This window comes from Lupinus angustifolius, chromosome LG12, assembly GCF_001865875.1.
Source record: "Lupinus angustifolius cultivar Tanjil chromosome LG12, LupAngTanjil_v1.0, whole genome shotgun sequence".
NCBI lineage: Eukaryota > Viridiplantae > Streptophyta > Magnoliopsida > Fabales > Fabaceae > Lupinus > Lupinus angustifolius.
In genome coordinates, this window is record NC_032020.1 from 16,366,524 (window position 1) to 16,388,849 (window position 22,326).

The 22,326-nt window shown below is 32.1% G+C and overlaps 4 protein-coding genes across 6 annotated transcripts; 3 read left to right on the plus strand and 1 right to left on the minus strand.

The window, feature by feature from the left end:
- On the plus strand, positions 902–6,279 carry LOC109362433 (sucrose synthase). 2 transcript variants are annotated; one of them, XM_019608228.1, is made up of 15 exons: positions 946–1,031; positions 1,477–1,554; positions 1,825–1,944; positions 2,046–2,172; positions 2,324–2,475; positions 2,574–2,766; positions 3,123–3,458; positions 3,565–3,660; positions 3,761–3,934; positions 4,027–4,143; positions 4,247–4,413; positions 4,517–4,741; positions 4,827–5,390; positions 5,591–5,729; positions 6,024–6,279. In XM_019608228.1, exons 3-15 carry the CDS (start codon positions 1,847–1,849, stop codon positions 6,054–6,056), a joined length of 2,421 nt encoding a protein of 806 aa, XP_019463773.1. In that variant the 5' UTR covers positions 946–1,031; positions 1,477–1,554; positions 1,825–1,846; the 3' UTR covers positions 6,057–6,279. The 2 variants fall into 2 exon arrangements, with proteins under 2 accessions (XP_019463772.1, XP_019463773.1); XM_019608227.1 differs by lacking the exon at positions 1,477–1,554 and having other exon boundaries at positions 902–1,031.
- On the plus strand, positions 11,403–11,789 carry LOC109362096 (auxin-responsive protein SAUR50-like). The gene has a single exon (XM_019607664.1). It carries the CDS (start codon positions 11,431–11,433, stop codon positions 11,776–11,778), a length of 348 nt encoding a protein of 115 aa, XP_019463209.1. The 5' UTR covers positions 11,403–11,430; the 3' UTR covers positions 11,779–11,789.
- Positions 15,363–17,311, minus strand: LOC109361725. Of its 2 annotated transcripts, none has more exons than XM_019607264.1 (3): positions 17,124–17,311; positions 16,181–16,664; positions 15,363–15,706 (listed from the first exon to the last, which is right to left on the minus strand). In XM_019607264.1, the coding sequence occupies exons 2-3, from the start codon at positions 16,629–16,631 to the stop codon at positions 15,684–15,686; spliced, it is 474 nt and encodes a 157-aa protein (XP_019462809.1). In that variant the 5' UTR covers positions 16,632–16,664; positions 17,124–17,311; the 3' UTR covers positions 15,363–15,683. The 2 variants fall into 2 exon arrangements, with proteins under 2 accessions (XP_019462809.1, XP_019462808.1); XM_019607263.1 differs by having other exon boundaries at positions 16,181–16,836.
- LOC109361717 lies at positions 21,236–22,004 on the plus strand. The gene has a single exon (XM_019607249.1). It carries the CDS (start codon positions 21,355–21,357, stop codon positions 21,952–21,954), a length of 600 nt encoding a protein of 199 aa, XP_019462794.1. The 5' UTR covers positions 21,236–21,354; the 3' UTR covers positions 21,955–22,004.

A 22,326-nucleotide genomic window follows, 5' to 3' on the forward strand; every position in this document is an offset into this window, starting at 1 on the left:
TATGAGTAATATACGAAGCGATACATAAATTGAGGATTTAAGATTCTTTTGAGTACCAGAGAGACAACTACATGACAAAGAATATGAAAAAACATAAGGATATGACACTTTTATCTTTTAAAAATAATTATATAACACCTTTATCCTTCAATGTAAGTGTAAAACAAGAACTTGTTTCTCAAATATTATAGAGAATCCTAATTATAAACTCAAATACAAGATGTGCTTTAAGCTCTCCTTATATGAAGATAACATCTTCTATCCTAATATGTGTATTACTCAATATACTTATTTATTGTTATTATAAAAAATGTAAAGTTAATATATATAATTTTTTTACTTTTTTAACCAATAAAAAGTACGAAGTACATGGAGCGATATAAATATTACAATATCATATATGACTCCCTTACACTCGCATACCTTTCTGCACACCATTTCATAAAAAAAAAACCATATATAGTTGGAAAGTTGATCTAAAAAGATTATTTTTAGTACTATAAATAATATAATATACCAAAAGAAATACGGATATGACATTATTGACATGTCATGTATCATGCATGTATTTGCTAAAAAGAAATACACCATGCATTTACAAAACAACCCTCGGTGGGGGCAAGAAAGAAAAAAGAACAAGAGTTTTTTGACCTTTGGGGACTCTAGTAGATTAATCATATTTTTCTATTGATAATGATAATTAAATACTAATATTAATTACTATGAGAAAAAGAAGTATACAGTGTAAGAGTTTTTACATTATCACTACATCATCTATCATTTATTTTTAATTATTATTATTAAATTTTAAAAAACATCTAAATAAAAAATGAATGATATATTAATCGTATATAATATTTACATTGTCAAATCCAGATATATTAACATCAATTAGTATACAGTGTGTCTGAAATTCCGATTCTGCTTGGGTTTCAAGTCTATAAATTGAGTGATATAGCACCTCATTTATTCATCCACTCTTCTTTTCTCTTTACCCCATTTACTATTTTGCGTTTATTCTGTTTCCAGAGGTATCCTTTTTTCTCTTTCTTTCTTATGTTGAGTTGTCTCTCTTGTCTTTTTTTCTCAAGTTCTGATATCTTTTTTCTCTTTTGTTTCTAACGTTTCATGTTTCCTTGTTCTGTTCACCACCTTTTCTGCATGTCCATTGTTTTGTGACCATTAGATTCATCTCACTCTATGGCTTGATCATAAGGGTCTCTGCTACTTTTTTCTCACATGATACTTGCATGTTAGAAAAACAAAAGATGATAACTTCTTAGTTCTAAAAACTTCCCTTGAACTGAGAACTTGTTTGTTAGTTTGTCATTATTAAATTCTTATTTTTGAACCAAAACTATGCTCAGTATCTAACTAGTTGTTTTATGATGGTTAAGCTTGGAATGGAATAATTGATTTGTTTTTTTATTTCTGAGGGAAAGAGATAAAGCATTTTGTTTCTGCTTGCTCTTGCAGTTATAGTCAATACAATAATTAAAAGAAAGTTGGAATAAAGAAAAAGCATCTTCATATTATTCTCCTGCACTATTCAAGGTTGAAATCTTAGTTGAGCAAAGGTTGAATATAAAATATGCAATTAATATTTCTATAGGACATGTGGTTGGTGATAGTGGTGGAGTAGGCCTTGACTATTGGTTGAAAATTGAAATCCTATCAAGTTTTATTAAATTCGTTGAAGTTTTCTATATATTTTCACTTGTTTTGGTTAATGATTTTGTAATGAACTATGATCATAATGATTATTGATTAACATTCTATTCTGTATAATCTTGATCTGATTATTGAACTGATCTGTTGTTGCAGTTTAAGGTTTTTCTGAGTGACAATGGCTACTGATCGTTTGACTCGAGTTCACAGTCTCCGCGAAAGGATTGATGAAACCCTCACTACTAGCAGGAATGAAATTCTGGCCCTTCTCTCAAGGTACCTTATCAAAATCAATTTTTTTTATAACCCTTTTGATCAAAGTCTGTAGTTTTGTTGAAGCATGTATTCTAACACTGATGATGTTATGGTTTAAAAAGAATTGAAGGCAAGGGTAAGGGACTCCTGCAACACCATGAAATCATTGCTGAGTTTGAAGAAATCGCTGAGGAGAACAGACAGAAGCTAAGTGATGGTCCCTTTGGTGAAGTTCTGAGATCAACACAGGTACCTTTCTCTCTGAGTTTATAAGCATGGAAAATGTTATCTCACAACTTTTTTTTTATCACATCAGTGGTGTGAGCAAAACTAGTGTGAAAATATTATTACTTGTTGCGTGATTTTGTTGATTTATTTGTGTGTTTTTGATACACTATAGGAAGCTATAGTTTTATCACCATGGGTTGCTTTGGCTGTTCGTCCTAGGCCTGGTGTTTGGGAGTACCTGAAAGTAAATGTGCATGCTCTTGTTGTTGAGGAGTTGCAAGCTGCCGAGTACCTGAAATTCAAGGAGGAACTTGTTGAAGGAAGGTAATTAATTAAGGCTTTTGAGCTTTTGAGCCTTTGAGTTTAATGGTACATGTTTTCGTTACTACGGATTAAAATAATTTCTCTCACTCTTAATGCAGTTCCAATGGTAACTTTGTGCTTGAATTGGACTTTGAACCGTTTAATGCATCTTTTCCTCGGCCAACTCTGAACAAATCAATTGGAAATGGTGTGCAATTCCTCAACCGCCACCTTTCTGCCAAACTCTTCCATGACAAGGAGAGCTTGCACCCTCTTCTGGAATTCCTCAGATCCCACAGTTACAACGGAAAGGTACATACATATTTTCTCCCGTTAATTTGAATATTTGAGCAAGACCGTAACAAGACTGATGTTATCAGGCATAAATTCAACCCGCCTTTGGTACCCTTATTTAGTGGCAACAATTAACAATAATTGCTTGTGAAGGCATTTTGTTCAACAGTTTAATGACTTTGATTGTCCACATTCATGTTTGTACTTCATAACATGTCTAATAATCAGATCTATAATACAAATCTAATGCTATGTGTATTTAAGGGTGGATGCATTTTTAATAGCAGGAATGGTAGTTATTCCTTTACATATAGTTTTAGTACTGATTTTATGTGTATTTTTTATTTTCTGACAAAGATTTGTTACATGTGCAGACATTGATGTTGAATGACAGAATTCAGACTCCAGATTCTCTTCAAAATGTGCTCCGGAAAGCTGAAGAGTATCTTGGCACACTTGCTCCTGAAACACCCTACTCAGAATTTGAATTCAAATTCCAGGAGATTGGTTTGGAGAGAGGGTGGGGAGACACAGTCGAGCGTGTCCTTGAGATGATCCAACTTCTATTGGATCTTCTCGAGGCACCTGACCCTTGCACACTTGAGACATTCCTTGGAAGAATCCCTATGGTATTCAATGTTGTTATCCTTTCTCCCCATGGTTACTTTGCCCAAGATAATGTCTTAGGATACCCGGACACTGGTGGCCAGGTTAGTTGAGATTAAATGCTCCTTGTGTATTATTCTCATTCTATTGTATGATTGTATCTATCAAGGAGTTAGTAATTTAGATGCTTTCCTTGTTTCTGAAATCCAGGTTGTTTACATCTTGGATCAAGTTCGTGCTTTGGAGAATGAGATGCTGAAACGCATTAAGCAACAAGGCTTGGATATCGTCCCTCGCATTCTCATTGTAAGTCCTTGTGTATTTTTATGAAGAGTAAGCCTATTTCTGTGTATAGTGTTTGGATATTTCTCTAATTGTTGTTGATTGTGGATGCTGTTAAATGCAGATCACCCGTCTTCTCCCTGAGGCAGTAGGAACTACTTGTGGCCAACGTCTTGAGAAGGTATATGATACTGAACATTGCCACATTCTTCGAGTTCCCTTTAGAACTGAGAAGGGAATTGTACGCAAATGGATCTCCAGATTTGAAGTCTGGCCCTACCTAGAAACTTACACTGAGGTAAAATTTTGACTCATAATTGGTACATGCTTCGACCATTTTCTTGTTTTCTCATGAATTTAACATCTAAGCTAACTATTTCTTGTCATTAGGATGTTGCCCATGAACTTGCCAAGGAGTTGCAAGGCAAGCCGGATCTGATTGTTGGGAACTATAGTGATGGAAACATTGTTGCCTCTTTGTTGGCACATAAATTAGGTGTCACTCAGGTTTGTCTACATAGACGCTTGCTATCTAGTTGAAGTTGTAACCTCTTATTGACTATATGTTGGATCTCAGAGGCCTAAGTTTCTTTTTCCTCTATGATTGTAGTGTACCATTGCTCATGCACTTGAGAAGACCAAATATCCTGAATCTGACATTTACTGGAAGAAATTTGACGAGAAATATCACTTCTCCTCCCAATTCACAGCTGATCTTTTTGCAATGAACCACACAGACTTCATTATCACTAGTACCTTCCAAGAGATTGCTGGAAAGTTAGTTATCCCTTCATTTTTAACTATTTTTGTTTGTTCTTTTGCACAATTTCATTCATTGGTTATAGATAACTAAAATTATTCTATCTCCTAACTTCTACAGCAAGGATACCGTTGGACAGTATGAGAGTCACACTGCCTTCACCCTTCCTGGACTCTACCGTGTTGTACATGGTATCGATGTTTTTGATCCAAAGTTCAATATTGTATCTCCTGGAGCTGACCAGACCATTTACTTCCCATACACTGAAACTAGCCGTCGGTTGACATCCTTCCACCCCGAGATTGAAGAGCTTCTTTACAGCTCAGTCGAGAATGAAGAGCACATGTTAGTTTCTCTCCTCATTTCTGCAAAACTGTTATCCCTTACGTTGGCATAGAAACATTTATCTAATCTAGTGTCATTGTATCAGATGTGTATTGAAGGACCGCAACAAGCCTATTATCTTCACCATGGCAAGGTTGGACCGTGTGAAGAACATTACAGGACTTGTGGAGTGGTATGGTAAGAATGCTCGCCTGCGTGAGTTGGTGAACCTTGTTGTCGTGGCCGGAGACAGGAGGAAGGAGTCCAAGGACCTGGAAGAGAAAGCTGAGATGAAGAAGATGTATGGCCTCATTGAGACATACAAGTTGAATGGACAATTCAGATGGATTTCATCTCAGATGAATAGAGTAAGGAATGGAGAGCTTTACCGTGTGATCTGTGACACAAAGGGTGCTTTTGTGCAGCCTGCTGTGTATGAAGCTTTTGGTCTGACTGTTGTTGAAGCCATGACTTGTGGTTTGCCAACTTTTGCTACATGCAATGGTGGTCCTGCTGAGATCATTGTGCATGGAAAATCTGGATACCACATTGACCCTTATCATGGTGACCGTGCTGCTGATCTTCTTGTTGAATTCTTTGAGAAGTCTAAGGCAGATCCATCTCACTGGGACAAAATCTCCCATGGAGGCCTGCGCCGTATTGAAGAGAAGTAAGTACATCGTGCAGACAGAATAGGATGGAATTTCTCTGTCAAAATTTACCAAATACAGAACAGAACATAGTTTTTATTCCATCCTATTCTTGCATGTCTACTAAATGCTACTATTGTTGTGTCTTGCCCAAGTTGATTGTTTTAATTAGTTTGTATGTATTTTGATTGAGCTTTTCTTTTTTCCTTTGGCTTCAAAGGTATACATGGCAAATCTACTCTGAGAGGCTTCTGACACTCACCGGTGTCTACGGCTTCTGGAAACATGTGTCTAACCTTGACCACCGTGAAAGCCGCCGCTACCTTGAGATGTTCTATGCTCTCAAGTACCGCAAATTGGTATACTTCTCCCACCACCCTCTTCAATCTGACCTTTTAAGTATTTCATGCAAGGACAAAATTAGATATTGTTGTGTTTATGATGTTCTTTTAAGTACATAACACAAATTGTTACATAAGTTTTGTCCAATCAAGTTTTTCTTTTTCTTTCTTGGTGTGCCAATTAATGCTATAGATAAAAAAAGATTTGTTGTGCAATGACTCATATCTCTAGATAACAGCAATACAAGTTATGGGTCCCCTTCAAATATATTTTAACTGACTAATGTATTTTTGTGATTCTTGTAATATCAGGCTGAGTCTGTGCCCCTTGCTGTGGAGGAGTAAACCAAGGCTTGAAGAGTATATAAAGAAATGGAGGATCCGGCATTTTCCTGTTTTCATTGTCTGTTGAGTTTCATAAATAATGTCAATGATTTTGATTTTGTGATTAGGCTTTGGATAAAAGAAAAAAACTAGTATTTTTCTTTTCCTTTTCCTTTTGCATGATTGGAGTTTGGGTAAGTATACCCTCATCAATTCTATTTGAAGTTGTGCCTTCTTTACTTGATTGATGTCTACATTCCTCTTCAACTTTATCTTATCATTTGCTTTACCTTTTTATTCTTTATCCTTAAAATAAACTAAACAATGAAGCACTAGTAGAGTAATCTATTACAATTTCATATGTGATACTTATCACTATCATTAGAAAAAGGAGAGAAAGAGAGAGAAAAGGGTGAAAATTGACGTTAGAATTCAGTTCTCATTATTAGATTGCAATTTGGGCATAATACTATTCATTAAAAAAAAATGGACATATATACTTGTGTTGTCTCATGAATATGTTACACATGTATATAGTCTTCGACATTTCCTTAGCTATTTGTCCTTAACCTCATCCTTATGCCCTAATATTTGAGATTTAATATGTATACATTAATAATGTATGTGTTTTCTATACTGTTATCAAATTATTCATCATTGATTTATTAATTATCATTTATTATCAAACAAAAGTAATATAAATCAATATAAATCAATGGTAGATAATGTATTGACAGTTTAAAAAACTTTACACTGTCGGTACATGTTTTAAACTCTAATATTGGACGCATATATAGTATATTTCTCTACTTTTTTTTAAATTAATATCTACATACAATCTATATATAAGGTTGGAAATAAACAAGACAATAACATCACCAATTTTATTATTCTTCAAAAAAGGAAATGATGTCCTCCTCTCATGTTCATTAAACCGAAGGGTACGACAATCTAGAATTTGTAAGAAAGGCCCAATTTCCATATCCCATGTTGGGCGCTTCTTTCGAATCATGTTCTTCAACTTATTGGTCTACGAAAATGAGCTCTCGCAAGTCCTGCCACACTTGCAATAAGGGTATAAAATGTGAGTAATGATATATTATCTTTAAATTTAACTTATAAATCTTTCATGGAAAAAATATATACATTTACACGGTAGAATTTTTTTATACTATTAATACATCATCTACTATTCATATATCATTGACTTTTTAATATAAATGGATGGTTGATAGTAAACTCATCTTACATTTACAAAAATGTAATATTAACACTTGTAGATTAATGATGAGTTAGAAAGTACACTCTTATATATTCAGCAAGTAGAATATCATGCTAGTAGAAAGTTTTTTTTGTACTATCAAATATATCATCTCATATTATAGGTAAGAGACTAATCATTCTTTAATATGTAATTATCATTCTAATAAGTGTTAATCCCAGAAATCATACTATTGACTTTTGATCATTATAAAAGTCTAACGAAGTTAGAGGTCTTTAACAACCTCGTAACCCATTTAAAAAAAGGAAAATGTTCTATGCTACAGAGCATCTTTTGAGTACTCTAAATGAGACTATCCAACCAACTTATACTTTGAATTTAGAGTTATAATTATACAAATTAATTCTTTGCATATATAAGTTTTGGAAAATGGATTGGATACTATAGTATTGAACTATATTTCCAATTTTATGTGTCAAACAGGTTTTGTTTGGCAAATATTTATCTCAAATATTTAAAAAAGTTGTCGACAATCAAAGTCCTCTAAAGTCTAAACTAAAGCATAGAGAGAGAGATTATAGAAGGATTTTTTTAGTTTTGTCTTGGTACAAGGAACTTAAACATAGAGTATGGATTTTTTTTTTTAATTAAGCTTATTAAGATCTTAAACCTATGAATGATTACTGAAATGATAATGAGGAATCCAAAGAAAGTATAATCTGAACAATCTCTGATATACTCTATATATAAATTACAATCCATTATTGGGTTCCCACATCCCACTCAGTATATGAAGATGAAACTATCCAGAATTTATTAACATATAGTCACCTCCAAAATACATATAATCCGGTTTTTAATTAATAATGCTAAATAAATGCAATCAATCAGCATGTTGTAGAAACACTATGATCTCACGTAACATCAAGCACATGGGAGAGATATTGCTATATAATCCAACAGTGATTTTAATATCTTATACAGAATCATATTTTCTTTCTGAAACATCCACCTGATTCTGTCACTTACAAGGAGAAAACCTTCATTGCCATAAAATCCAAGTTGTCCCTCTTAAGAAGAAATTATTGTAAGTCGACCAATCCTCCAATAAGCATTTTGAGGAAAAAATGTATGCGATAACAATTTATGAGTTTTATATATTATTATTTTATTATCCAACATTTATATTTGGTCATTATTAATTCTTTAAAAAATAACTTTATTGAATGGTGAATAATATAATATATGTATATAAATCTTTACACTAATAGAGCATAAATATTAATATTACATGTTGAATTTATAAATTAAAATTATTATGGATATTTGTTAAATTATTGGTTGATTTATAATCAAGATTGTTAGTATCCAACCACGCAATAATTCTAACCTAACTAATTCTCACTTTTAAGTATCTAATTACATGTGTCTAAATAATAATGTTGTGTAGGTGTTTTATGTTGTACATTATTATGAGTAGTTGTACATTATTATACTAATTTAGGATTAATGATAAGGAGAATATTTAAATTTCCTTAATTGAATCATTTTTGGATGGAGATCACATGTTTCAATTTAGTGGTCATAATCTTATTTTACCCAGTTATATATAGACATGTCGATTTGATGTATGTTTTTTAAAATTAAATTAAAATAAATCGCTATTTTTTATTTATTAGCAAATACTCATTGATTCGAGAATAGAATGAGAAGAACTTCAAGGGTTTGTTTGGAAGATGGATTTTGGAGGGGAAAGAAGTGAAATGAAAGGCTTGAGAGTCATCTCACAAGTGTATTTCATGGCTCTCAAGTCTTTCATTTTTCCTTCCTTCCCCTCTAAAATTCAACTCTCAAACAAGCCATTGAAATTCTTCTCCTTCTATTCTCGAATCAATGATCTCGCTCCCCTACTTTGACAAATGTACAATTCTTAGTTTTGATTGGCAAATTAAAATGGCCACATAACTCAAGAAAATTCAAGTATATTAATAGTTTAAATTATCTTAATCTTCACTTAGAACTTAGTCATAAGATGACAAGACTCTGATCGGCGATTGATGCTTTTTTTAATAGTTACTTTCATGATTAAGGATAAGCTCTGACGTTATATCATATTAAAAAATGATATATGTTTATTCTTAGTACATACACGTATGATATAATATGACATTATACTGTGATTAATTCATGCGTGCCACAATAAGTCCAAATACACCTATGTTCAAAAAAGTATGGTCGCAATTTATGTTTCAGGTTCATAGAATACCGATTGCATTTTTTTTGTTGCGAAATTCACATGGCAATGCATTTGCCATGAATATGGGTGCCATGATTTCTTTAATCATATGAATGTATGAGCCTATGATGGTTCAACCATATGGGACATGCTGAGTTCATGTGTTGCTCACATGGCTCTGCCCCAGAACACCTTGTGTCTCTTTCAAACGTTGTTATAGCCTATAGGCTAGTTCATGTAGAAAGGTTTTGCGGGCAGTAACGTATTTACCCTTAATTGTCTTAGTTTTTTAGGAAAATAAACTACTAATTTCAAACCACTTCCGTTAATTATATTAATAAACAGTCTAACTATGAATAGCCATTTAGAAATGTTGGACAAAATAACTAGGAATATTCACAAGTTACATTAAATTTCGATTAATCCAGAAAAAGTTAAGAATACTCAAAATTAAGGAGACGAATTTCTACCAACCTTTACTCCCTAATTTTTAACAATAAATGAGTTGAACTCTTATTTAACTATATGTCGATCTAAACACAAAATTTTGATTTATTCAGGCCCAAGAGACCTCTAAAACACCACAACCATTTGGTCTTTTACATTTCAGTTTCCACCCCTTGCCAATTTTACCAACATTTTAAGAATAGAGGAGAAAACAAACCCTACTAAATAAGTTAGTTGCTTTCCATCTATACCATCTAAATATTAGTATAAATATTTATACACATATAGTATATTATCTATTTGTATTGTTTTTATTCACAAATAATGATTAAAAACGAATAACAAATTATTCAATAACAGTATAAATAATTATTACTCGGTTAGTGTAAATATCTTTTTATGAATAGATATTAATGGTATTCTTCTGATTTTTAAATGGTCCATATACATTGGATGGGCAACATACTTTCAGATTTTTAAATGCCTTACCTACCGAATATTTTAATTGTGAATGTTATTTTGTTGCAATGCTTTTTTTATTTTGTTCAACAACTTAAAAAATGTGCTGACTTTGGTATTCTTCTGATTTAAAGCGATAGTTGTTAGCACTGATTGGTTGGCGCCCGTTCTGAAGAGAGCCATTGATTCTCTTTGGAAATATTATGGAAATATTACTAAGTGAAGTCCAATTAATTAACACACAACACTTATTTTCAATTAGAGTAGATAATAGTGCAGACAAAGATTTTAGTTATCTTCACAATATACACAATAGAGTTGAGCTCCTCTCCATTAATAATAAATATAATAGTGCGGTTTTTCTTTTTAATTTTAAGGATAAAATTACCTTATCATATTTGATGTAAAAATACAAGTTATTACATATAATTTTTTCTTTGTTTTTTGATATCATTTCCCTAGAGTCCTATTAGAAATCAATAATAGTGTAAAATTGTCTTGTGCCACTTGATATAAGAATACAAGTGTTATTGCATATAAGTCATTCCACCCACTTAGTTAGAATAAAATTATCTTCAATTTTCATTAATAGAGAAACAAATATACATTTGTCTATTTATTTTTAACTAATTTTTTTAGTATATTTTGTGTGTGATAAAAGTATAACTTTATTATAATTGAAGGAATATATATATATATATATTATTGAAAGATATATTCCCCTTCATATTTTGAAGACAAAAAAATTTAAAATTAAGTTCACATTTTGTTCGGTTGATAGTATTTGATGTTTATAGATAAGGAATTAATCTTTTTATATCTCTTCTAACTCCAAATTCCAAACAAACAAATGACATTTTGTCAATTCAAAAAATAAAAAATAAAGAAAATGATTATTATTGTAAGGATTGCCTTATCCATTTGACCATTTGACCCCTCTGTATATTATATATATAGGAGGAACCTTCACTCCCTCTTGTTATTCATTGACTTAAATCTCTTTCCCTCTTTCTCATTTACATCACTTTGACATGGCAAAAGTTGGGAAGCTAATGAAGCTTAAGTCAGTTCTCAAGAAATGGAACTCATTCGGAAACAACAAACACAACACCGTTACCACCGTTCCCATCTCAGACCTCCACCCTGTCTACGTCGGTAAATCCCGCCGCCTCTACCGTCTCACCTCCGACGTCGTCGACCACCCTCTCTTCCGTGAACTCGTGGAGAGATCACGTGACGAACAACAACAACAACAAGAGCACGATAACATCAATGTGGCATGTGAGGTTGTTCTCTTCGAACACTTGCTATGGATGCTTCACAATGCTGATCCTCAACCTGAGTCTCTTGATGAACTCGTTGATTTCTACGCTTGTTGATGCTACCCCACCACCATTGGACAGTTATTGCTACAATAGTTTTTTTTGTAATAACGATTTTCACGTGGTTTGCAGAAACCTTTAACCTTGTAATATTTTTTTAAAATTATATATATACACACATTATTAATACTTCTCAAATTCTGTTTATGATTGAAATTTAGGTAGTACTTCAGTAGCAATAACTAAGGTTAATCAGAGGAGAAAGAGTGGTTCACCATTAATCTTTAATGTGCTTGTGGATAAAGCTTGGCTTTATATTAATCATATAATATAGACATATAGTACTGTCTAACAGTCTAAGCATAATGACAATCAATGTGAATAGGATACTGCCAAAACTTTTTTTGTCCAAGCTAAGGAACATAAATTTGCAGTGAAACTATGAAACCTTCATGGAACTTCTGTATCAGTTTTGGACCTAACCGCGACTAGATAGTCTCTAACTACCGGTCAATCTCATTGTTACTAGGATATTGAAAGAATAGAAAGTCACATAGATATTAAACCAAAAATCTTAAGATAATGTAAGACTTCATATTTAAATTTATCCAACAATCAAATTCCCAAATGTGAACGTTTTATTATATTGAGAACATTATTGCAATTGGTATATGGTTTACAAGGTCTAATTTTGCTAAGAAAATGGAAATTAACAACACTCTCGTCAATTGTAATTGCTACCCTTCCTTGAGCTAAGACTGGGACAAGGATCTTTTGTCCCAAAGTAATCATGTCCTCATATACTTAGCCAATCAAACTATATAGAACAATATAAAAATATTAATTTATATTATTATAACATTTCATTTAATTAAGTTAAATTTTTTAATTGGATGGGGGACACCGAGTGGGAAGGGAATGGGAAAGGTGATCCCCATTCCTAAGACTTGTATATGCGGACGGAGATCCTCTGTCCCACACCCTATCTTCAAACCCTGTCCCGTTCCAATCAACTTTGAACAAGTAATATAAAAATGTATTATTTGTATATGCCACGAAGGTGTAGAAATTGATTGGTTGAGGCCATGATGAGGTGGGGGCTCAGACATATTGTATTCCCTAGTTATATCACCTATAGTTATTTTAGGATATGTTTATGAGTTATTTATTGAAAAACAATGGACGGAAGAGAAATATTTCAAAACAATGAAATACATTTATAAAATCACTCTAAGCTTTTTTGCCCCCTACAAGGTAACATGCATACTAAAAACAAGCCAACAAGTATTTTGTACTGAGTTGCTGGTCTAATTTGTGATGGAGTTTGCAATTACTTTTTCAAAGTCACGTAAATGGCCCACTATTAAATATAGTATATAGTAGAGTTCTGATATCTAAATGTATTTAATTTTATAATGAGAATAATATATCGAGATAACTTATCTTCTCTGGTCAGTAAAAATGTGACATGTGTGTTATTTTGTTTATTTTTAAAAATAATTTTATAGAAAATGAAACACGACACATGTATAAAACATAGCAAACCTGCAGCCAGAGGAACCTACAAAAGAAGTTCATTTATATTCAGCAATGAAGTCAACCTCTTTTAAGGGCGCAGGCACCAGAAGGCAAATCTTATGCATAGAGATAATAAAAGGGGTCTCTAACGAAAGAGACTCCTCTCCAATAATTGAGAAAAACTGCAATTCCCCCTCTCCATTAGCCTGACCAGTCTCTAACATTGTTAAATGCTTAAAATATGGACGAGACATATGCTATCTGCGAGCGATACACAATTTTTCTGAACACTAATGATTAGGTAGTTAGAAATGTCTTTGTTTATCCTTATATACTCGCACACTCCTCATAGGATTTTATTGGTTAGTATTATTGGAGTTTAATTTGAGGATTAAGTGGATGACAAGTAACTAGTTTAGTACACACTACACACGTATTAGTATCTTTAAGCTGTGTGAAACGCGTTACCTAGTTGCCATTGCCACCCTATAACAGCAATATTTGAGGTATGTGGCATTACTATATCCGACAAAAAAAGAGGATTCAGAAGAGATAGGTTGTGTTTTAAGTTATTGGAAACATTAGTTACGTTTGTACTCCCATTAATTAAAAAAATTGTGCCATTTTGTTTTGGTTCTCTAATGGTACATTGCTATACAACACTAGTTGGTAACAATCTTTCTTTGTCGATCTTAAAAGGTTGGGGCTTGAACTTTGGTACTTTGAACATAAAAAAGTTGAGCAGCTTGCCAGCTATTGTATATTTTCATGTCTTGAAAGTTTAGAAGTAACAACCTACCTCCCATCATTAGAATACTCTAAAGCGAAAAGGAACAAAATATTCAAAAGAAGGGGAAAAATAGTTTAGTGAAATGATTCCTGAAGTGGGGTCAGGTGAATGAATATGGTACATAAAAACAGTTTCTACAGCAATAAAAATAATCACTTTCCTACCAATCAAAACTTCAGTGTTGTTCCATAGGTAAAACAAAATATGAGATAGTTTATCAATAAAATTATAATATATCATATATGTAACGAACTAACAATTACATATCATATCTCCCATTCTTTTCCTTTACACCAAAGAAGAGGTGAAATTGTAATGTAGCCTTATCAGTAATTTTTATTTGATTTATAAATTGAATGCTTATATTAATGGAGGAATGTTGGTTGTGCTATCTCTCAAGATGTGATACAAATATCAGGACTACATGTCTACATTTTTTGTGCTACAGAATGTTTCACAACTCTATCACATATCCTAAAACCATTTTGGTAATAAGCTAAGCTCTTATGAGAAAATAATGCTAGCCTACCCACCGTTATGGTTGGAACAGGAATCCTCTACATTAATGGAGAGAGGCAAGTACTTGCTTTTACTTGTATTTTTAACGGCAATTTGATGGATAGTCCCAAAAGGTTAGAAGCTTCTGACAATTTATATTATTTTAGTTCACACTCTCTTCACATATCTAAGTCATAACAATAATGATTGTCATTAAGAGTTGAGTTCTTGAGTTATTGCAATAACATGGTTATGCAAATTGCTCTGTTTCTGAGTTGAGAATGCACATAAATCATAAAGGTTGACAAAAGAAAAGGACAAAGCTGGTTCATAATCAACTAATAAGATATTGTTTGCATTATATTCATGTTGGTACCTCTGCAGCATGTGCACTTATGAGATACAGAGAATGATGGGTGCTTTATTTTCGGGACATCAATGACACGTTAGCCATTTTCACTAAAATAATAAAGCATATAATCTGAATGGAGCTGGGACAGCTAAAACGGGATTTCATTGAAGATTATTATTCCACAAGGCCACATGATGACCAAAGTTAATTATATTTTCTTTCAAAATGAGAAAAGAAGCAACTTTACCAAACACACTTTACCTAATTTTCAAATCAAGTCTTGTGCAAAATTAATGTGATTTGTTGTGTGTAAATAGTATTGAAGAAGCCAGCACCTCACAATGAACCACATAAGGTGAAGTGGTCAACCAAGCCTTAATCAGAAAAATGATATGCTTGAGATTTGAGAATCACCTTACTAGTAGTCACTTCTAATAATAAAAAAGAAACACTCAGTTTTTCACATCCCTGAGTGGAGAATGGTTCATTAAACACTGTTCCATTTGAATAGGGTAACAAATTTTAGTTAGCAAAAGTACATGAATTTGGGGAGAATTGGATGCAGTTCTTATACCAATCCAAAGCAGAGAGTACATAGAGGTTTAACAACAGCTCAATTAGCCAATTGTTGCAAAGAACCAGTAAATCAGAAATCTTTCTAACTGGGGTAGTCTATCATTCTTCACACAAGTAATCAAAACAACAAAAAATGGAAGTAAGACCCCTCCCCTCCTTTTACACTTGAAACCAGCACTGATGCACTATGATCTGCACCTCTACAATGACCACAGTAATTACTTACTTTTATATGGCTCCTGTATTTCCAGCTGCAAATCAACCAAGAGTTTAAAGCTTAGTGAAACAGGAAAAGAACAAATAACAATGATGACTAATGAGCAGAATCATAATGGATAAAATATGGAATAAACAATTTAGATCTGTTCAAAAGCTAAATGAACATTAAATGCTATGATTGCTTAGGATGATATTGGCATTTAATTGAATTAGAAGGTCTTGATTGTGAAATTGAGCTTGAATGAATGGACATCACTTCCAGTCTCAATGACTCAATCTCTCTATCCAGAGAAATGTTCTTCTTTCATCTCCTAAGACCACACATATAGCTTTCTAAAAGGACAAAAACCAATAAATAAATCATGTGGTTCTTTAGGTGTCTTGGCTTATGCTAACATTATTGGTGAAGATAACCATTAGCTATGTTAGTAAATGTAATTGAAATATATTGCAAGGATTCCACTGAATCTATCTGAAATGAAAGGTAAATATTGTAATTAACTTACTGGTGTCATCATGATCCTCCTTCTGATTGTTCTCCATGCAATTCAGAAGGTATTTGAACGTCTCAATCTCACATGGGATTGTTAATCCCCCACATTGGTCAAACCCAAACTCCTCTGCAGCCTTTTCCAGCAACACTTTGAACAGAGAGTGGCTAAGGTAGCTGGTGGGAATGATGAACCTCCGATGCTCTGGCCCGACATAGACTGCCAAGTATCCTTTGGGAACATCATGTGGCGCTTCAGGGCTGTAGCAGTTTTCCTCATCCGAGTCACAATACACAAGATTTGTTAGCCTTTTGTTAATCATTGGCGATATGCCCCCATGATTCACATGAGAGTGGTCATCGAATTCTTTTGAGCCCACAGTGGTAGTTTGCCATTTCTGAAACATTTCCTTTAGCCTCGCAATTTGCCCAAGTGCCTTCAATTTCGAGCCTCCGGCATCTTCCATTGGTTAACTTTCAACACAATAGCAAGAAGTATCCTAGTAACAATTTGCCCAAATTCAACACAAGACTGTCAAATTATGCACCAATTGTTCTATAAACTTGTTCTTAAGCATATATGATATCATCTTTCGGTTTTTCCACTAACTGAAACGAACTATATATGAAACATAATCCACATCTCTCTGAACATCACATCTCCGCAACTAACTGAAACGAATCCAACCAGTATTTAAAAAGTTATTAGGTTTCTAACAATTCAAATTATGTATCAACTTATTTATCTGAATTTTGAAATCAAGTGATGATGTGATGTTCTTCAAAATTGGAAGCTATAGATCCTGTCCTATACCTAAAGAAAAATAAAGACTATAAAGATTCAAGACACTTAATCTATAATTGCATGGAAGATGAAAAGGTTAACCAATTACTGAAACTTAAAAACATCTATAATGATTCGTGATGTTGAAAATGTTGAGATGAAAAGAAAATGAAACCTGATAGAGAAAGAAGATTGTGTTAGCTGCGAAAAGGAAGAAGGAATGGCATGGAGGAATTGAGATACAAGAAATGTAGTTGTGGTTTAACGATAACAGAATGAAATCTTCAGAACTCGTGATAAATGTTTGGGTGCAAAGATTTAGAGGGAAATACAGTAGTTGTTGTTCTGTTTCTGTTTTTCAGTTTTCGTCTACCAAACATCCCAACCGTTTTTATACAGCAACCATGTTCCTGTCCTTTTCACTTCCACGGACCAACCTCGACTCAGTTTTTATTCCAAATTCTAAATTATATAATAAACTACTTTTTTTTTAATAATTTTGAAAATTTCTGTGAATTTTAGATAAGAAAAATAGGTGCCGTGAATAAACTCGAGTAATAGAGTTGCGATAGGTTAAGAAAAATAAAAGTGTCCCCTCGTCTAAAATTCGATAAAGATCTAATCTACTATTCATATGTGTTGTTTGTTTTATAAAAAAAAATTTGGAAAAATGATTTTCGGGGCTTGAATATGAAGATTTACCTATAAATCTGTCAAAGACTAATATAAATTGTATGTATTTTTACTTATAGAAAATATGTATATACCGATAGTTTTTACATTGTTGTTGTATTATTTATCATTCAGTTTCAAAAAGTAATTTAAATGACTGTGTATATTTTTTCATTGTCAGCGCATAAATATTACACATTTTTTCTTATGAGAACTTATATCTCCCGACTAGTAAAAATATAACATATGTACTATTTTGTTTAGTTTTATAAATATTTTTGCAGAAAATAATTAAATAAGACATATGTCTTGATTTTAGTGAATAAAAAAAATAATTTTATCCTTGTAGCCGAAGATACTTTATTCCATTTACTTATATGCTGATACCTTTTAATATATGAACTTAGTGAAAAACCCTATATTTATACTCTTCAAAATAGTTTAAATGTCTTAGCCACATATATCATTGCCTAAAATTATTTGGGAAATTCTAGGTGCATCTATTCTTTATTGGAATATACATCCACCAAATCTTTTCGATGACTCGTTGGAAAGTTCGAATGACTTGTCCAAATGACTTATTGGGTGTCAAACTTTGTAGAATTTCCCAATTATTTTAGACCGTATTTATAAAAACAAAGCATGTTTGATAAGTTTGACTGAAATTAATATTTACGTAAAATATAATTATTCAGTTTGAAACCAGCCAAAAGTCCGAGACTAATGAATAAACAATGGGCTGTTTTGTTGCTTCGATCCTTTTACTTTGTCTAATATCCATTTGTTGTTTGCTTAGTCCAATCGGTTTGTATATTCATCTTCAATGTTCCTCTATTATTATAATATTTTTTTGCACATTCGAGTAAGCATGATTAACTATTAATAATTCATTTACATGCAAATGACAATGAGTTGACAAGTCACCTTTCTACATTAAAGCAAGAAGTTGTATTAAAATAAAAAAGCGAGAGGCATGGAGGGGTTATGGTGCAAATAATAATGATGATAATATTCGTGGCTCTCCTATCTTCATTTGCATTACGCAACATTAGGCGTTGCTTTAACAATTAATTAATAGGACGGTGCCATATGAATATATGATTATGATAAGTTAGGATTGAGAATGAAAACATAATAAAAGTTGTCCAGATTGATTGAATTGTAAGGTACCGTGCATGTATCTCTTCTAGTAACTTGAAATGTTTGAGATATACTATTAACTCTCATATTCTCTACTACAAGAGCAAAGGATGAAAGTCAAGCTTATCTATTACATTCAATATTCTTGTTATAAATGTTTGGCACGTAGTATTCAAGATTCTTGTTGTAAATGTTTATCTTATGTTCGTAAAGGTGTCTCATTCTTTATCCTAAACCAATCGGATATTATTACAAAAATAAAAATAAAATATAACATTTTTTTATATTATTTATTAAAATCGAATTGATCTAGAATTTTTATCCTTCACTATGGAACTAGGGGCATGTATAACAGTTGCATTAAGATATTAAGTAAAAAAATTATTCCAAATCAAAACATTCCACCTAAGGACACCAATTACTCATAAGTAGGTCAATTATAGAAATTGCTTTAGTGTTATGTTCTATTTTAGGATAAGTGATTGGGCCACTTACAAATGTGTCAGAATGATTGGGCTTTAGAGATGTATGGGTCTCCGAAGTCTGACGGTGGTTCTGAAAGGAAGAAGTTAGATTGTTTCTGCTGTCTTGTTGGAAATGGGCCTAGCGTCAAGCATATATTCTCGGTTCAACTTCAATACGAACTATTTTTTTCGGGTACTCCATTTGTTCGATTGAAAAAATAGTAACATTTGAGCCTCAATTGTTGCATAAGGTTATAGTTACTTAGAGATATCTTTGATTCCATATCCCATTTCAGATGGCAAGATACCTAACAACTTTCGTTAAGACAGATGGTGATATTACTGCATGCATAGTGCATCGTGTGTGTATGATTAATCTGTTAACCAATTGAATGGTAGAATATTCTTAGAGAAACTATAACTTATATTTTTAACTATTTTTTTATAACTAGTAATATCATATCGCTGGATGGCTAAAGACTTAATTACTTTCTATGGTGTGTAATTATTTTTCTCAATAAATTTCATTATCGATCGTATCATTAATATTTTATACCTATTTGATTCCTAGATTCTTTGATGCTATTCTACCGTTATCATCACATTTGATCAATTAGTTTCTAACATACTTTCTAGTGCAATGAATTAGTTTATATGACTCGACCTTAATTCTTTTACTATTCAATGGACTTATCAGCTCTGGATCGATATTTTAACTTTCAGCTAAGAGGGTGGTAGAGTTTAAAATCTATATATTGATGTAAAGTTTTGTATATTGTTAGTACATCATCCACTATTGATTAATTTAATATGTATATATTGACAGTGTAAGGGTTTTTACACTTTCAACAACTCATTCACCGTTGATTTTTTAATCATCATGGACTTACAAACAAAAGTAATATAAATCAATGGTAGATGATGTGTTGATAGTGTAGATGATATGTTGATAGTGTAAAAAACTTTACATTATCAGTGTATAAATTTTAAACTTTTTTGTTTGAGAGTTAATGTCAATTAATAAATCAATGATGAATAATTTGTTGACAGTGTAAAAATACATACACTATCATCGTATACATATTAAATCAATGTGCCAAACGGATCCATTGAATATTATATAACAATAAGATTTAATATGTGTGTACTGAATGTTTTTTATACTATCAAGAAATTATTCAACATTCATATGTTAATCAATATTGATTTTTAAACAAAAACAATATAAATTAATGATAAATAATATAACGATAATATAAAAAATCTTACAATATATTTTAAAGTGATAACAATATTGTTGTTTAGTAGATTCAAAAAAAATGGTTAAAACGAAATCTAACACTTTTTAATAAGTTGAATAATACATTTTGAAGATAAAAATTAGTTTAATCTCAACAACAAAAAATCCTACTATTACATCATTTTCCACCTACTTTTATTGCATTAAACAAAAGTTATGTCTCCATATCTTATCAATTGGAATTATAATAATTTCTCTTATACAAAAAAATCATTTTTATAATTTAATATTTATGTATTTCAATGTAAAAAAATTATACTGTTAATGTATTATTTTTATTTAAAACTAATGGATAATAAAATTAATGATTTTTTTTTATTTCTATATGCACTTCAAACAATAATTTTTGAAGTTACTATATATTGATTGTGAAATGTTAACTTACACACCCTAGCGTGGAACATGCCATTATTATTGTTATTTTATCATAAAAAATATAGAAAAAAATGTATACACCCTATGAGCTTTGTATATTAATATTATATCATTCATTATTTATATTTAATTAATATTTTAAAAATAACAATCCAAATAAAAAATATAATGATATATATAAATCTTTATACTAATACTAGACAAAACTTATTTTATTTTATATTTTGATTAATTTAGTTAGCATGATTTGTAGAATGGTTTTTTTATGCTAGTGATTGTGATATTTTTGACTGAAGAGGTACAGTTACAAATATGCCATGTACCTTGGCATCTTAGGTGCTGATTCTGAGCATCTTAATTAAGATCCCATTCAATTCCCTTCTCCATAAAACCCTTCAACACCACAACCACAAATATCATTCCTATTTTTCTCACATTATTCAATTACTATAGAAATGAATGCCTCTATGGATTCTCCTTTTGAGGCTCTACTTTTCAACTACTCCACCTTCAATTTCCTCACCCTCTTCATCAACAACTTATGGACATGGCTCGCCGCCGCCACCTTCTGGAAATTCTCTTCCACCAAACCCGAATTCCTACAACTTCCTCATTCTCCGGTTTTCGACCAACCCGACCCGATTCCTGAGGTGTTGGAGTCTGACGCCGTTACTACTGAACCAGCGTGTGTTCCGTCATCGATGGTTGCTAACGTTTGCGATGACGTTGACGGAGTTAGGAAGGGGAAGGTTACCATTTATTTTGAGGATGATGTGGAGTGTGATAACGGAGAAGTGTTAAATGTGGTGGGGAAGTGGGAAGAGGGAGACGGCGTTAGATATAATGGGTGTGAATCGGAGTGGTGGGAAAATTGGGAAAGGTTGTTGAAATTGAAAGTAGGAGAGAACGAGAATGGATGGTACACGTGGCAGGATTTAACTGATATTAACGGCAATGTTGTTAGATTATGGGATAGTGGTGAGTTTAGATTTGGTGCCTTTACTCAAGAATCAAGAAGCAGGTCATGTTCAAGCTGTGTACATTTATGGAATTAATATCAATTAGATTGTTACATGTTAGATACCATTTAGATTTCGTAATATTATGTAATATATGTTAATTTTGTTGGAAAGTAAGTTTTATATGGACTAACTCATTGTCTCGGGAATAGTTTAAACATTGCTAACTTCTTTTCGGCTGTCATGAGTTAAAAGGTGCACTTTAGTTATGAGTCAAATGCAACTCATCATCTGGTCAGCAAACTTATATGAAGGGGATGTGTTGGAAAGTAAGTCTCACATCACCTACATCATTATTTAATAAATAATTTAAATATATGTTGAATTACTCCTTTAGTTGACAATTGATTTTGAGATAAAATCTTCACAAATTTGGCATTTTGGGTTTGGATGGTCATCATTTTTCAT